The 17,972-nt window shown below is 39.6% G+C and overlaps 2 protein-coding genes across 8 annotated transcripts in view; both read left to right on the top strand.

The window, feature by feature from the left end:
• Nucleotides 1-14,308, top strand: part of Pbgs (Porphobilinogen synthase) — a 52,554-nt gene extending 38,246 nt beyond the window's left edge. For 6 of the 7 annotated variants that reach the window (XM_086970541.1, XM_022842345.2, XM_022842343.2 and 3 more), the window contains 4 exons: nucleotides 4,926-5,265; nucleotides 5,790-6,009; nucleotides 7,984-8,081; nucleotides 12,449-14,308. In XM_086970541.1, coding sequence (XP_086826667.1) covers nucleotides 4,926-5,265; nucleotides 5,790-6,009; nucleotides 7,984-8,081; nucleotides 12,449-12,703 — 913 coding nt within the window. In that variant the 3' untranslated portion in view covers nucleotides 12,704-14,308. Of the gene's footprint in view, nucleotides 1-4,925; nucleotides 5,266-5,789; nucleotides 6,010-7,983; nucleotides 8,082-10,091; nucleotides 12,001-12,448 lie in introns of those variants that run through there. The other variant, XM_022842349.2, reaches the window with a different exon arrangement.
• A 1,639-nt stretch (nucleotides 14,309-15,947) lies between these two features.
• Nucleotides 15,948-17,670, top strand: LOC111265568 (uncharacterized). Its single transcript, XM_022842356.2, has 2 exons — nucleotides 15,948-16,133; nucleotides 16,316-17,670. The coding sequence occupies exon 2, from the start codon at nucleotides 16,438-16,440 to the stop codon at nucleotides 17,548-17,550; it is 1,113 nt and encodes a 370-aa protein (XP_022698091.1). The 5' UTR covers nucleotides 15,948-16,133; nucleotides 16,316-16,437; the 3' UTR covers nucleotides 17,551-17,670.
• The last annotated feature ends 302 nt before the right edge of the window (nucleotides 17,671-17,972 follow it).

Here is a 17,972-nt window from a genome sequence, read left to right on the forward strand (position 1 = left end):
AAACGTTATCTGTGTCTTCCGTGTAATAATTTCAACCGATCCCTGAAATGCATTCATGAGTTTCGATTCCATTATTTTAGTTGACGACAGCGCGTTGCTCTGCCTTAGATTGTGTATTGTCCCTGTAACAGCATAGTGGGTAACGTATCTGCGTAAAAATACGTGGTGGCCCAGATTCGAACCCGGGCATAAACACATTTCGTTTCGTGTTGGGAGCCTGCTGTCTGGGGGAAAGCGTAACGGCTACGCCGGACGTGAAACCTGAAACATTTTAGATTAAGCATTCTAAATATATTGATCGCTTAACAGCATTGCAAATAACGACTTAATTAAATTTTAATAGTTTAAAGATGATTGCCCTAATGTGAATGGAGTCTTCTGTACTCTTAATTGTTCGATTTACAGGACTTCTATTAAGAAGCCTGAGTCAGATGCACTCTTGCGTATCGGCGTACTGTGCTTTTATACCTGTGTGTTCGTTCCTATGATAATTTAAATTAGTCTCATTGAACCTCTGTTGTAGTTTTCATGACCTTCAGGATAAAGGGCTCTTGTTGCCACACGACTGTATGTAGTTTGTGGACACAGAGTAGAAGCATGTCTATTCTTCATCGAATTGAAATTGTAATTGTAAAGCGCAACGTTTTTTCAACAATTGCGTCGGCATAACATTTAGCAGAATAATCTGAGTTGTAAGTTTCACAGTAGGGATGATCAGAGGTTCTAAATGTCGGTGATAAAAGAATCCGAAAATGAGATGACTAGTTGTTGTTACTTATTATATTACTTTATTTTTCACTCTTTTTAGACCGGCCTGGTGATATAAAGGAAGGGTTGGATAAGTAGCTAGTGAGTTATATCTGGATATATTTAATGTAAATCGGAATCTGTTGTGAGTAATTCGGAGCGATCATTAAAAATAAAGGTCATCCGTAAAATGAACGATACTTTCTATGTGAGACGAATGCGGAGTCATCATAAGTAGCAAGTTGTAGAGAGTGGGGGTCAAGAGCTTAATGAGTGGACTGGAACGTTTTTCGCTAGCGAGTCGAGATTGGCTGGCCAAATGGCTGCGGACTTAGCGATCTGAGCACAAGTGTTTGTTAGCTAAACAAGCGAGTAATTAAGTAGATAGCCTGCAGGAACCTATTAACAAGGAGATAAATGAGCTTATCTTTACACCGTCTAGTAGACATGCGTCTTTTTGAATTCCTCGGTCGGGTCTTGAAGGGCTCACGAGCCACTTGCCCCCGCCTTGCTTGTGGCTATCCCCAGAGCATTAGAAGCGTTGTTTTGAGCAGCACCTTTTGCTACTACTAGCTTCTCTTTAATTGCGCTTAAAAGTGTGATGCACTCGAACGATGAGCCAGCTCATAAGCGACAACGTGTTCTCGCCGCAAACTGACGCTAGACGAACCGAATTCCCCCCACTTCTCCTTTTCTACAAGGCAAACGCTGTAGGGCAGTATGCTTCAATCTGGTCCTTTTCAGTATTCCAGTGCGGTCAATGATTGTCCTTCACTATCGGCGTGATAAGCTGTACAAGTATACTGGCAGCACATAGAACACTAACAGATGTTCACCTTCACAGGCCTAGGCATTCTCATGCATGGCCTTGGCGAGATTCGGTCTTGCGGTTTGGGCGTTGCTTGTGGCGGCCCGACGCTGTCTCACTTGCTCTTTCGCTTGTTAGTCCAGTACTGTGGCACTACCTCACCCAACGACGGGCGACCAACCGGTTTTTCTCCTTCCTGCAGTCCTCCCGCAAGTCCGTGGCATAGCGACGGTCGTGCCGCAGTCTTTATAAACTGGGAAAGCAGTGATGGTTTGATGGACCGAGGGAGAGACGAAATCCTAAGACGATTATTGAGTGAAGCCACTGCTCCGCATCCAGGTAAACATTCCAAACAAGCGGTTTGAGGTTGACCAGTGAGTAGCCATCAAATGCGTTACTGACTATATAATTATCTGCTAGATTAATGGCTTTTGGGTTTTAACGACAATCGCAATATCCAGCCGTGTGCGCATGTGGCCCAAGAGCTTACTTTGATTCATGTAGTTATGCATTTTATACTTTGACTGTTAAAGGAAATAGAGTCGTTCGAGTTCTACACGTGAAGTTGTGTGGCCACCCCACCTGGCGCTCTCTATACACTTGCTTAAGAACCAGGTGGTCTCATTTCAGTGGAAAGGTCGTACAGAAGATCACCGTTGCGTACCAAGCAGATCGTTTTTACGATTCAGGTTTTCGGTTGTGCCCCACGCAATGCATGGCTTCCGTGAAGGAACATAAAATCCGGCCGAAATTATTTAGCACTGACTTCTAACGCAGTATAAAAGTCGAGGCAGGTTACGAATTCGGGCAGCTAGTTAACACGAGCAGCCTGCTTACGCTCTTACATAAACTCACAAATAGACACATACACGAAGGTATCGACTTTCACCGAGGGCAAAGGGCAAATTGTGCTGTAATTTTACTAAATCGTGAGTTTATTTTTACTACACATAATAGCTATATGGATTAAATACCTATATTTTAACGAAGAATGAGTGTATAAAGCATATACGCGCGGACAACAATACCAACTTATGGGTACATAAACGGATATTTTATAGAACTTTATGCTTTCTGCAAGTCTAAACACAAATCTAAGCTTCTACCTTAGAAAGAAATCGACCTAGCAAGAGCGAGATCTTGAGTTCAGTAACCAAGAGAAATTTAGTGATATCCTGTAATTCGTTAATCTTTTGCTGCAGGTACTTTTGACTTGTATACACAGTAGTAAATTTCCGACTTATAATGCATTTAAACTGGCTTTCACGACTTCATTATAAAATAAAAGTTTTTAGAGGATTTTTCTATGGTAAGTAAGCATGGAACAATAGTGCTTGCGTATCACAAAACGTCTCTTGGAAGCGAATCCTACATAGTATTGCTGCTGTTCCGTTTTTAATAAAATTCCACTCCAATCAGCGAAAATCAGAGGGCCACATATTTGAGAATTACACTAACATTTTATCGCTTAGTTCCTAGGAAACCTTTTTTACGGCAATTGACACTTAAACGGTGAGTTTTATGAGCTGTCCCTTTTACAGCCGCATTTGGGCAAATGATCAAAGTGAATATTGCATATTCAGGCTGGCTTTAAAAGTTTTGGGTATGAAGACTGTTTGGGTGTGGTTCCGTGACTAAAAGTTCGGCCACATATCTGAGCCTTAACAACGCTCCACCAGTACGTGTAAACCGAGCATCAATAGATGATGACTGAACACCATCAGAATTCACGGAATTGTTATCGAAGTTTTCGGTTACTAGCAGGGTCTGTTGCTGCTTTCTGAATGTGAGCCCTTAAAGGTTTAGAATTTGCAACTACACCTTACTGTATCTCCTACTCTTAAAAGTACCTTACCTATTGTCATATATTAAGGACATCCAATTATTTTTATCGCATCCTTAATTTTTGAGATAATGAAGGTGAGAGAAGCTTACGATGAGAAACTTGGACACACGACAATAACTGGTCCGTCATTTTTCTAGAATCCATTCTCTATTGACGTGTCTACGTTACTTGCTGGTGTGCTATCCTTATAGCTAACGAAGTAATTTTTTAGCGAATCAAACAAATATGTTATTTAGTTGATATTTGCAGCCATTATAGGGTATAGGGCAACTTAATGGTTAACTTATGTTAAATGTTAACATGTAACATTTGCTTTTCCGGGCAAACCTTATACTTATGATTTGTAAGGCTTAAGGAGAAAACTATTTATATGAGCTACCTTGTTGCACGTAGGAAAAAAATTAAAAATAGGTAGGGCAAGTATATCCCGTTTGGCAGAAGGAGGATGCGAATTTTTTGTATGAGCCTATAAACACAACGAGAGAGAAATAATGATCACTCTACGCGAGCGGCAGATACGATGACGAATTGACCACCCATAGTTCAACTGTCATCTGACTTTTTTCAAAACTGTAGGCCCTCTTTTACGCCCTCATGCCTTAAATATCAAACCTTTTCTACGAGCACACCGACCATATACTTGAAGGTAATTTGGTCCTCACAAATTGTACTATTTACTATATGCAAATCTTCTAGACCTAAGCTTTAAAAAAACTCTCGCACATTACTATTGGCCAGTCTATAGCTATGTGCCCATTTTGTGCGAACGCCCGGATGGCTTAAATTTTATTGCATTTGCTTTTTTATAAGAAAATGCATTTAGTATTCTATCAGATCTGTTCGCATTCAATAGTCACCTAATGCATACTCTTTGTTCTTCCACAAAACTGTTAATGCTCATTCAATTTTTATTATATTATTTTTTCATCTTTTTTTAGTTATTTTGGATTTTCTTTTTTTTTTTAATTTAATTCTTTGTGCTGCTGTTAAACACCCTTTGAATGGCCTCTCGTCACGTTCCACCTCGTTGTTTTTCCAAGGCAGTTAAGCTGCGATTTTCGTTTTCATTTGGTCTTCTTTACTTTCTCTCCTGTACCTGTTCCTTTTTGAGAATGGACTCTTATCCTAAATAAGGCTTGTTTTCTCTGAAAACGTTTTACCTCACAAATGTAGCACTAGCTTTTTTGCGTTACCCAAAGGATCTCATGATTTTACGACTCCAATTTGGAAATTGCACTTAATCGACAAGGTAAACGATGCACACCGTACAACAGTGGTTGAACCAGTGTTCACTGGCTTTGCAGCCATACACGCGAATATGCACGTATTTCATTATTTATTCATTAAAGTTTCTCACATAGCTTTCGCCTGCACCATACCCAGCTCGAATGGTCGTGCCTTGTATTTATTGTGTAGCTGATTTAATTACGTAGATCTAAGAATAAGTTCACTTATTACGCTTGTTCTGCAAGCCACATACAGATAAAAACCTACTAAAGTTATGACAAACTCATCTCGTTCCAGAATAGCGGATGCGATCCGCCCTGTCTATGAATTAGGCCTCAAATCGGTTCTGCTGTTTGGTGTCGTGGGCTTTGAGGGGAAGGACACAGAGGCGTCGCTCAGTTCAGATCCTGACCGAAATCCAGTTCATGGTGCAATTCGCGTTATTCGGTCAAGTTTTCCTGATCTGGTGGTCGCTTGTGATGTGTGCCTTTGCGCTTATACGTCGCATGGACACTGCGGAATCTTGTCTCAACAGACAGGTGTTATCGACATGGAGAAATCTGATCAGAGGTTAGCTCAAATGGCGCTAAGCTTTGCGAGGGCTGGAGCACACGTCGTGGCTCCCAGCGATATGATGGTAAGAAACTGAGAGGCAGGTGAATTTCGCCAACAGCAGTACGACGTTAGTTTGCCACTTTTTCAATGTATATTTTTCACAAGGTATTCTCCAAAAAAGGACGCTTGGTCCAAAAATAGTGGCCGCTCCTTCAGATATTCTCGTTTACCTACTAAATTTGGTTTATTGGATATTTAAAAATAATCCATTCATTCAAGTTGCATTTTGATCAGCACACATTACGATCCGGTCTTTCTGTGATAGCTTTTCCAAGACGGAATCAGGTATAAAGCCCTCCATATTTTTCATGCAATTCATTTACAGTAAACGCCTTTTGTAAGTAGATATATATTCTAGTGCAAAATATGTGTTTCATAAACGATTAATACAAGTTGTTTGTTTATACGTGCTCGTGTAAATCAATGTGAACAGATACGCAGGCTTCACTCGACTTATGATCCTGAATATTTCTTCCCTGTGCTAGTGGTTACCAGTTATAGGATACTGATCGATATAAGATGACCGCTACTCTTTAATGCTTTCAGGATGGCCGTATTCTAGCGATAAAGGACGCCTTATTCAAGGCTCAGCTGGGTAACACGGTGTCGGTGCTTAGCTACTCGGCAAAGTTTGCTTCCTGTTTTTATGGACCATTCCGGGACGCGGCGAAAAGTGCGCCAGCTTTGGGCGACCGTAAGAGCTACCAATTGCCACCTGGAGCCAATGGATTAGCAATGCGGGCTGTGCAAAGGGATATTGAACAGGGTAAGCTCATTCGCTTGAACTTCACGATCCTTCTGAATAAAGTACATGATCTGGTTTGGCGTGCTCCTATAATTTTTAATAGCTTTTTTTACAGACCTTCATAGGTCAGTATGTATTTTACAGTAAAAAATATGTACTTGCTATCCGAGAGAACTTGTATACGTCAGCATTGACTATGCCAATATGTATGGCTAAGTTTGATTTCCTACTTTCTGATGAACCATTATGTAATTTTTTACAGCAGTTAAAAGCTAAAAACGAAGTTATGCCAAGTGTCATAACCACGTAAACATTTAGCCTTAGCTATTATTACTGTAAATGATGGTACTGTCGTTGACAGCTTTCCATAAAGACTAGAAAGAGCGTTCGATCAAACATAGTCAATATGGGGTGTTCTTGTTGACTAATGCCGATCACAGTATTATGGTATCACTGAGTTGAAGCTTCATAAAAGTTCCAGCTCTTTTCCACGGCCAGTTTCTCAATGCGGAACACTACCAGCGTTCTCCATAGCAGTCAATGTGAATTGTTTGTTCTACCTAAGAAAAGTCTCTTTTTACGTTGTTAACAATAAAATTATTAAAAATAAGTGTAAATATAATATCACATTGATTGCTATTGCTTGCCGAGTTTTTACAACGTGAAATTGAGACGCGTATGGCGGATTTAGTGCGTCTAAAGTACTAACCTTGGTCCTCATTTTTCATTTCATCTGCCATTTATGTCATTGTGGATCCTTGTTGAATCCTATGCGCTTATGAAATCCTAACTCAGATAAGAAGACATTCTTGGTACTTTCTTAAGGTGGGGAACGTCGTTTGATCGTAATAAGTGCCGAACTCAATATATGTACATATATATATATATATATATATATATATATATATATTCGAACACGTATTAGGCTGGTTTAAGCAGTCGCTTATCTGAAAGTTACCCCGTGTAAGTTCCGTTTACAGACATCAAGCTTTAGGTATTGGCCATGATAGTGTGGGGTGACTGAATTCACACTTTCGTTGCTCCCTGACCTTGAGTAACTACTTACTGCTTCTATCTGAGGGAGACGGAAGTACACTGTCGCCTCAATAAACGTTCCGGTCTTACCGTGTTGTGAACAGGATTTGGTTTGACGCCTTCTTTATTTACATACAGATAAAGATAAATTGGATTCACCTCAACACGGTTGACCATTCGAAGTCAGTGCGAATAGCAGGTAAATTGGCAAAAAAATAATGGGTATAGACAACCAATTTGTATCTGGCATCAAGCGTTCTGTGAAGAAATCAAGGCTGGCTTTTTTTGAAATCTGTGTGAAAAGCACAGGGATGTCTTTTTTGAAAGTTTAGCCAGGCATTAAGCAACACAGAATTCCAGTGCCAAGGTTCTACGTAAAACTGCTATGGATAGCTAAAGATGCTGTCTCTATGCCGACATCGAGTAGTAAAAATTATGGGTAGCCGATATGTAGGGTAATGGATTCGCTTACGCCTATAGCTCTTCACTCAGGGTCGCAAAACGTTCCTGAGCCAGCTCCCCATCCGAAAAAAAAAAACACTACTCGCATTTGAGGGAGTCGGGAAGGACTTACACGCCCGGAAACGCTTGAAAAACATGACTACGATCTGTATATGTCCTGAGTACATCGAGCAAATGAAGCTACCAAATAATTACTGTAGGCAAGGTTAAATTATGTTTGTCCACGACAATACTAGATACAAATGGCAGTGGTTGTTAAAGTTATCCCGCATGAGTTCGAGACGCAATTCTTTTGGCCCCTATGACACTTTTCAGGTCCCGCACTAACAATTGACCTAATTTTTTTATCACTTACGAATGAAGAGAGGAATCGTACATTTAATAATAAAGTGTCAAAGACTTCATCAGCTCTAGTAAAAATGCTATTGTTTTAGCGTCAAACATTGAATCGCATGTCAATTAACGACGGCTGTGTCCTATCTTTATGTTACTTTGCAGGTGCCGATATGATTATGGTTAAACCCGGTATGCCATACCTAGACCTAATTCGTCAGCTCAAGGACAAGTTTCCCCACTATCCTATGTTTGCATATCAGGTGCGATTTTTAAACAGCCTCTACGTAGATAAAAGGGATAATTTTGTATAGATTAATAAACTGGTTGCATACTTCCGTTATCTTTCGTCGGATGCTATACAGGTTATTTCAAAGCTCGAGGTCAGTCCTTATTGGATGATTAAGGTCAGCAAATAAAGCATTTTTTCCCAATAGGAATCGTTCTCGACAAGCATCTTTTAGAAGCTTGTGTGATCGCAGAAGAGGCTCCATTTGAAGTCAGTTAGCAAAGACTGAATGGTGGTAATAAGTGCTCAAATATTATTCGAACACTGTATCACGTCTGTTATTCTACCATCAAAAATAAGACTGCTGATGAAAATGTCTATTATCGTCGCAATCTAAGGGCAGCTTTCTTCTTGTCTATCGACTATCAGTTAAACTTACATTTAACTTATACGTAACGGATCGTTTAAACGAAGTTCCTTGTATAGTAACATACCTTTCCTTTGTACCATGCTAAGGGAAAATTGTCTTTTAGCTTGGACCCATAGTTTGGCACATTACAGAAAATTGGTAAAAAATAAAGTATGGTTTTGGGCGTTCCAACAAGTGAATTATTGAAGACGATAGTGATTTCCTTGAGTTCACACCCGATAAAGCAGTTCACTAATGTTGAAAAGAATAAGGAGCGTACGGATAAATTCCTCAATAATGAAGTGCCGAACTGTAATGTGTGCCAGGGCTTATAGCTTTACGAGGCCGGGTTATTTTGTGAGCTTAACCTCCCCTATCTCTAGCTATCAACTATTTTTGATTATGGTAACTACAGAATACTCACGTCGAATAAAAGGCCGAATTCGTTCTCTCCACTGGCATAGACACCTCATAGGGCTCATAGGCAGGTTTAACCGATATCCTGTGCAATAGTAAGACTATAAGAATTCGCATGATGTACGCCCGAGGTCGTTACCGTTTGAATTTAACGCTAGCGTACATTGACGTTCCAGTACGATCCTTTTTTGAGGGTTCGTGGATTGGTCGTAGGTAATCGCCACGATGACCTGATTTAATTTTCATGACAAGCTTCAACATTCGAGTCAGAATCCATTTACTTTTAGAATTCTAACAATCACTTAGCTTGTATCGGAATCAAGGCGGGTAGTAACAAAAAATTGTTTCACTCTGAACTCGCTATTCGCAGTGTGAATTTGATGGATACACAATGAATGAAAAGGATACTATTGTTTGCTAAGCTGCACTTAGACGAAATTAAATTTTAACTCTAGAAAAGCAACCATGATGAATACCAGCTTTGTATTCTTGGACATAAACTCTTCATTAATTTTTACTCAGCTGACTTTGAACAAACGCACTAACTCGTCCCGACCTGCAACAATTGATTGCCAATGAAAACAATGGCTAATATGTACTCGCGTGTATTTCCAAGTGGTGTCTGTCAAAACTACACAGATTAATTTTTAACGGTCTTATGGTCCAATCAGTAAATATGTTCAGTTCACTGAAGCCTATCACGTTCACGAATGATTTTTCTTTGCAACAAAAACGTTGAGTTTCTATGGTCGTTTCCGAATAGTATTGTGGTCCCCCGGTAGTTTTACGTACAAAAAGATCAACTTGTAAAGTACGCTTGGGTAGAAGGAATGTACAGTTCTCAAGCACTTTCACTAAGTATTAGTTGCCTCTTTTCTCTTTTGCTAAACGTAACCGAAGACTAAACTCATAAAAGGTTGAAAGGATAAAAACAATTGGTTGCCTACGGTAAATAGGCCTGTGTTTATTAGTATTCTAGTAGAACACAAGATGTAACTGTCCTTGTAAACCGTTGCAAAAACAATGCACGTTTAATGACTCTCTGATTATTATTAGTGGTCACTAGCGGCCACTGGTCTCCTTTCCCAAACATACCAGTCGCTACGTTACTTGTTTTTAAATGTAGTTTTATGACAAATTGGCGGACGTGAGACCTTATATCAGCTATAGTTTGAGCAAGAGGACATTATTGACAAAGCCAGTTCAACTTTTCATTAGGTGTCAGGCGAATTTGCGATGTTGTACCATGCGGCGCGAAGCGGGGCATTAGAGTTACGCAGCGCCGTTCTTGAAAGCATGACTTCGTTCCGGCGTGCAGGCACTGATGTCATTATAACCTACTTCACGCCTGACCTCCTTAAGTGGATCAAAGAGAGCGAATAGGGATGCGCCCCTTTGCCGCCTTCTATAGCACTTGCCGAGCCGTAACTACTACAATGCCAAAAATAAGCACGACGGCACGAGGCATGGCAACAGCGGCGGCAGGAGACACAAACTCGGCCGGGTCTGCGACTCGGCTGTTTACTGGATCGTCTGCCAGGCGTCTGGAATAAGCCCTACCTTACGTCTAGAATGTTGTTGGGCCTGTCAAATAACCGTGACTAGACTAGACTAGACTAGACTAGGCAGGTGATTTTCACACCTATCGATTCGCTGGAACTGCATATGTATTACATTTACACAAGTTGCACGATACGATTTTCTCTGTAAGTTCGAAAAGGTTTATTTGTTAGGCTTTCAAGTCCGGAGTCGTTTAAAACGCCTACAGCCAGGACCAATTAGCCTTACGTAGTCTGTGCTTTAGCGATTGGAACTGATAATTAATTGGTTGCAACCCAATGTTCATTTCGGAAAGTCGAAGCCCGTATGTGCTACTAAAAGCAACACAGCGCCATATTTTTTGCAATATAAATAATAACAGCAGGGTGTGTATTCTATGGGAAAAAAGGATATTATGAACATGACGAAACTATCAAACCCTATGATACAACAATCGGAATACCAAATCTAATGAATTAGTATTAAGAAGTATACATGAGCCATCATAAAGCATGGAGAAAAGCCAATCGGCTTTACGACAGTAAATTTGTTTGTTTGTTTGCTGCTTATTGATGGACAATTGACGAACGACATTGAACATAATTTGATCCAATAGGCCTTTATAGCGTTCATGTATACATACATCTATAATTTGTTGGACCTTTTGCGCCTACCAGGTCATAAGGTCCAACGTGACGTAGCTCCGAGCGCTCACGGGGAGTTGAGGCTAAGTGATGCTCTAAATTTGATGACTAGCTTGCTCTCTGTAATGATACATGACTGCATTGATATTAGCATAGTTTATTGTTGAGAAGTCTATTGAAAAGGCAGAATTTCACTAGAATTGTTTGAACTGAATAATTACAACAGGGCGTAACAGGTCAGTTCAGCGGGTTTATCGGTAACACATGCGTTTTTTTTATGTCCTATTGTTTCAATCAATGACGTATTTTTAAATGAAAAGCAATACATTTACGATGAAAGCTCGTTATTGTAGCCGTTCGTCTTCGAGGACTCTACTTCATTTTAATGGAGTTGCAGTGAATTGAGATCTGACCCAACGTTGACCCATCTTCAGTTGTAACTGACTAAGGATTTCGGCCCGCTACATCAATGTTTATCTCTAATTCTGAGTTAACAATAGCATTGTAGTTATTGCTGGTGATTCTGACCAGGGTCGCACATGGCCTTATGGATGAAAAACTATTAAACTAACCTGTATGGATCATTATTATAATAACAACGATATAAAGAACTACAAATAACACACTATGTTGCTAATACCATTAATGTAACACATTATAAATACATCACTAGAAAGATAGTAACAACATGACTATTCAGTGTTGTTTCTAGACACTGTGGGGTGGTTACCGGACCACGCCATGTGATATTGATCGAGAATTAATGTGTGCACATATCTCTACAGAAAATATGACAGCGCATTTTGTACTTTTCTTACATGTCTACCAGCTCATAGTGCATTTATATAGTTATTATATTATATTATTTATTATTAATACTGATGTGATTATAAGGTGCAATCAATCGTGCAAGAATAAAACATCGTGTTATCACAATAACTGTATCAATCAGCGTATTGATATCACTGTGTTACCGTTCTTATCGCTCGTTGCTTGGCACGTGAGGAAGACACAAGTACAATTTACGTAGTTAGTTATGTTCGTTATCTTGCTAGAAAAGTATGAGAAGGAGCACCTGATCTGGATGGCTAGGTCCAGAAATAAAGGGATAAAATATGATAATTAGAGATTTGCTTCGAACAGGGAACGAGACAGAAAAGAGCCTAAACTTAAGATATCGCTAAGGCTAGTATGCTAGCCAAATTCCCCTTATGAAACTTTCATTCGTCCCTATAGACCGCTATCTCGTTATCAATATATGCATATATCCTTGCTTTGTCCATGTATTTTTGTTCACTAACCGTTATTGTAGTCCTCAAATAATGGACTCACTTTCTTTCCTTTACATAGTGTATGCCAACTATTAACAACAGGCATTTGGGTCACTCCTAGGTGTGCCGAGAGGTCTTGGGTCTGCGGCGCGACATTTTCCTAAAAAAACCGTTTCTCGCGGCACTCCTAGATTTTTCGATATTCAAGCCCGGCGCTGTCGTTAAGCGTCATATTAGACGGCTGACTGCCATCACGAAACGAAATGTGTCTACACCCGGATTCGAACCTCGACCGCCACGTGTCCCGGAGACTAGCGGACAAATGCGTTGCCCCACGGGGACTATATATTACCCCATTTTTATGTACAGTACTTAAACCTTAGGCATTACTTTAGATAGCTGACTTCCAGCACCTTTTGTGGCTGTCTGGAGCGTGATTTGTTATTGATCTAAATCTTCCCTGATTTCTTTTCACAGGAATTTGCCACAATGTCGAAATGATATATGTAGGTATTTATTATCAAAAAAAAAAAAAAAAAAAAAAAAAAAGCTAAAATGTATCTAGCTTCTAGTGATATCCCAGCAATAGAATAGACATATCAAATATTTGTGTTCAGTATAATATATGTAACTATTTATTAAAAAGAAATTGCAAGAATATTTAGAAGATCGCTAAACGTATGTGATGTCTCAACTACAGAGTCAATACATCAACTAAAAAAAACACAAAATCATCATTAAGTGTTTTTTATATCAGTAAAACCTGTAGCTATTTACTAGAAAAAAAAAAAAACAAGGATGAAAGTACGCAGGTTTTGTTGAAATCCCGGAACTTGGGTTAATATTTATTTTATATGATCTGTGTAAAAAAATATTTAAAAAACGTTAAGCCTTGGGACATCTTAGAAGGAAAATATATGGATCAGCTGACTCTATCAACAGTAACGTCCGTCAAACGATTCGATTCACGTATTTAATCAAGTGTTGTCCGCCGACCAAAGTATTCAGGCGCGTTCCATAAACAGAATAAATCAACCATCAGTAAAAAAGGCCAGTGATCGTGTCATAAAAAAGTTTACATAGCATGAAGTGTCAAAGTCCCTTAGCGAGCGTGTCAGAAGAGGCTACTGAAATAACTGCGAAAAGCTAACGAGTTAAGTGGGACGGGTAAGTGCAACGGGATCGCTAGTGGTTTACTTTATAGCTTACATTAGGTTGAATGCAATATCACTGAATCTGATTATTAAATTAGATACAAGGCAAAACCTGGTTAGGCGTTCGCCTAGTTGCTTGCTTTTAGTAGACCCTTTAGTGGAAACTGGTTAAGCTGATTGTCTCCGTGTCAATAGAACATCATTCTGAGAAGATCCGCGTAACAGTGAAGCTTATTAAACACATACTTTTATAACTACTTCTTTCCAACTTATAATGTAATGTTAATCCGCCGCAGTGATCGGATTCGACATTAGCTCGGCGGAGACTCGGACGCTGACCGACGCAACTTAGCACTCAGAACGATTAGATCCGACTTCAGTATGACTAAAGTGCTGCATCCGAATTGTGTCGTGTGAAAACGGTCACAAAAGAGACGTTGCGTGCTGGTCATCTAGTCTAACTACTCTCTATTATCATTTTTTATTAGCTTTGTATACCGGTTATTTGAACGTGGTTTTAATCAATGATCAAGCAGATCGTCATGTAATACTGAACGACTGAAGGCGTTAAAGTTGCATACCGAAGGGGCAAATCTATGCGATACGTTCGGAGCCTCTAAATCTACTTGTGATGCCCAAGTATGGCAGACATACAAACCCGCGAAGAAACTGCAAAGTTACTAAATCAAACATGCGTTGAAAACTTCATAGTATTCATATGCAGTACTTCTTTTGGGCCAGATATTTGTTGGAAATAAATTCGACACATACGTCAGACTGCAAAAATGTATAAATAATAAAAGCCATAAATTCGAATACTAGCGACATGTACCTGGCTTATTCTAAAATTAGATAATACTCTTCTTGCTTACATTTTACATAAATACTACCTCTTTTGGCCTTATAATATATTGTATGAACTATATAGGGACTATGCTGCTATGTGTTGCACAACTATAATAGGTGTGGAAAAGGAGCTCCGCGTTTGCAGACTTTTGGCTTTCTCTGTGTGTGTACGCGTATATCTGCGAAAACAGGGAATAGACTTGAACCGCGTGTTAGAAAACAGCGTTATTTGTATTAAGAAAAAAAATAGTGCTATGTATAAACACGTACAGACAAGCGTGATATAATCGAAAATTGATAACACAAAAAATGGTTTAAGTAAATCTAGTTTAATATTTGAGTTAAGATATACCCGAAAGCCATTTTCACTGCCTAATCAAGGGGAATCTTATATGGGTAGATAACAAAAAGGTAAACGCTAAAGTTAAAAAACATTATACTAAGAAGTACTTGATTTCGCCAATGTAGCGCCAAAAGTTAGGAAATTGTATAGGCCCCATGTTTCGCTTGAAACAGTTTGGGAACATAAAAAACATAGTCGTCTAAAAAGCCAAAGCTGCTAACACTACGACCTCAATAGAGTTTTGCGTTCTACATTGCCGTCTGCACATTATCTCATACCTCTAAAATAAAGAACATTTACGCTTGTTTCTATTGAGAATGTTCTTTCTTTCGACCCGTGAGTATATATATATATATATATAATAAAATTCTTTATTTTAAAGTAAAATATCATTGAACCAGGTGGACGAGAATAACGCTAGACTGTATACATATGACAAGCATTTAACGTTGTCTTCTCTTGTTGTAGGAGGTCCTAACAAGTTTAAAGTATAGAAAGTTTCATGTTGATTGTGTTTATCCTATATTTTGATTAGAATATTACATCACAGTGAAGACTTCAATTTCTGCGATTATCGCCTAAATCGCGGTTTCTAATAAGACGTTATTTTTTTTTTATCCAAGAATACCTTGCTACTCATACGAGGCAAACCCCTTTTTGTGCAAGCTCAGCGTGCGTTTTTACGACGGATATTCCTATAATTAGCTTGTCCCTCTTATACACTTTAGCCTAAACATGGTAAGATCATCGATCCGCATAGGTTTTTCATATTTGGTTAGGAGGATACGGTAACATCAATTACGATATCATGCGTAAATAATAGGATTTTTACTTTTAAGCAGAATAAAATACATTTGCCTTTGCACTTTGTTGGGTAACATAGGTCCACTGTCTAACGGTAGCAGTACCCTATTAAGGTCCGTTAGTTTTTTGACAAAGCAAGCATTTTGATTTATATATACGGACCTAACCGGCCTAGAATTTATGTTACGTATTATATACGCTGAATCTTTTTTATACGTACTGAGTATTTTCGAGATGGTTGCTGAAGTGAGGCAACCCGAAGTCGTAGTAAATGAATGTTGATACAACGCACTCTTGAAGAGGCCAGTGCTGCAATAGGCTTACGTTGTTAATATAACCGCAATTTTAATAGAATTGATTGATTTTATTGTGCCAATACGAGCCGGATCGCACAGCTGATCCGATACGTATTTCCAAACCGATGGTTTGCAGTAGGCCATTTTGGCATATTACGATGCTTTTACAGTCAAAGAACGAAAAATTGTGCCGAATTATATGAGTGTTGGTATTCACTTGTTTCTTATTTGGTAATATGTAATTGCACCCACTAACCAAATCTGCTTAGAGAATAGTTAATATATTCAACCAACGTAGCGCTGGCGGTATAATCGCCAATTATCTGATAGAAGCGGGACCTACGAAGTTCTCTGTGCAATCAAGTATGTTTAACCTATTTCCCCTATCTTTACCAAACGTTCCTTTAAGTTCTATTACAAATGTCACTCGTATACTATTTTGAGCAGCAGATCTTGACACGCCTCGTTGCAGACTACGGTCGATTATGATCGTGTTCATTTCGATTTCAAGCAAAATTAAAACGAGAGACTATTTATATGTGTAGGCAAATTCAGTTTCCTTTCACGGCGAAGGTAGACGTCTACCCAAAAAAAGCAAGAGGCAAGCTGCCGGTGCCCTAAGTACTTGCACCAAATTCCCCGTTGGCCTGATTTCATTCAAAATTAGATGAAGACTGACAAAGCAGTCGTGGTCATGCTGAACAAACGACAAAGTGCAACTACTTCTAAACAGAAAGAAAAGCTTGAGGAAACGTTAAAGTCGCTGATATTACAAATAACCTCCCTTTCAAGAGATGTGTTCGTCAAAAGAGTCGACCAAATTCCGACCGTATTGGAAAACAATAATCGGGCACTGCGACTCTTGAATGAAGCCGCCCAATTTGTTCAAATTGAGCTACAGAAGTGTTCTCGTCCTAAATTGGCACCCGAAGCCGAACATCGACGGGCCCTTCGTCGGTCTATCTTCTCGTGGGAGCTTATTCCTGGTATCAGCTCTACAAAACACTGTCTCTCCCCGCTAGACTTGGACGATGCTGATAAGCTACTGGAATATGCGCTAAAAACAAGAAACGGCGTCTTGATAATAGGTAATAGCGGCCAAGGCAAAACAATGCTAATTCGTTTCGTCCTGCAAAAGATCGCTCGGGTGTCGGTGTACGTAGATACACGAGATATTGTCGAGCTGAACCTCATATTTAATCGATTTGCAGAACTACGCTCCGCAGTGCTTGTTCTAGACAATGTAGAGTTATTTCATTGTCGAGCAATCCGACAGAATCTTCCTACTATTCGACAACACAACGTAATATGTGTGATAACCTCAGACGATGAGGTTTTAAACCAGCTATCCGACCTAATGTGTTCAATGAGGATTCCGGATCCATGTGCACAGCATTTGGCCCGATTGTACACACTGCTGGTACGTGGTTTCCATTCGACACCGAAATGCATACTTCCATCATGTCGTACTCGATTAGCTATTGTCCGCTCGCTTCAGATGGAAATGCTTGACACTAACGTGATGAAGAAGGGCGATTACGTTGAAGCGAGTTCGGAGCCACCAGGCCCTCCGCAGCCGCCTGACGTAAGTGAAGAACATCCAGGTGCTTATTATGTCAATAAATGCTTGGCGAGTACAGAACAGTTTCGCAAACTAGAACGGAATACACCACCACGGAAAAGAACAAAAGGCAAAAAGCCTTTAAAGAAAAAGAAAAAGACAAAAAAGAAAGATCAGAGAAAGCCGAAAAGCCGTATGAAAGAGTGCTTTACGGTTTGACTTACGATGACGATACTTCGTAGAAAATTTCTGTGGAAAGCGTCATACCGGCAGTGGAAAATTCGGGCAACCCACCCATTTTAACAACGACACGATAAATATAGCGAGAGGCGTGGCTAATGTGCGACTTTGTCACTATGTGTCTGTAGGTATGTGTCTGAGATTTAATGAAGCAACATCACGTACGGCGTAGTAAGCCGAGCAGGAATTACACGCTTTCGACGACATACTGCTCCATGATTGTATTGTTTGCACTCTAGGTGATAAAAGCTTCTTGCCCTCTAAAGAAAATTGTGGTCTTCACACAATTTCGTTGACAGTTGATTACTTTATGACTTCCAGTAACGATCTTGTGCAAACATTGAAATGACTAATACCTATTTAATGTTGTATTGAACGAGCGTGTCGTATATGGTGATAAA

This window comes from Varroa jacobsoni, unplaced genomic scaffold (assembly GCF_002532875.2).
Source record: "Varroa jacobsoni isolate VJ856 unplaced genomic scaffold, vjacob_1.0 scaffold_986, whole genome shotgun sequence".
In the NCBI taxonomy this organism is placed as follows: domain Eukaryota; kingdom Metazoa; phylum Arthropoda; class Arachnida; order Mesostigmata; family Varroidae; genus Varroa; species Varroa jacobsoni.

Bases quoted from the DNA above. Each gene is read 5' to 3' on its own strand.
- LOC111265568 (XM_022842356.2), top strand. From the start codon at position 16,438: ATGAAGACTGACAAAGCAGTCGTGGTCATGCTGAACAAACGACAAAGT.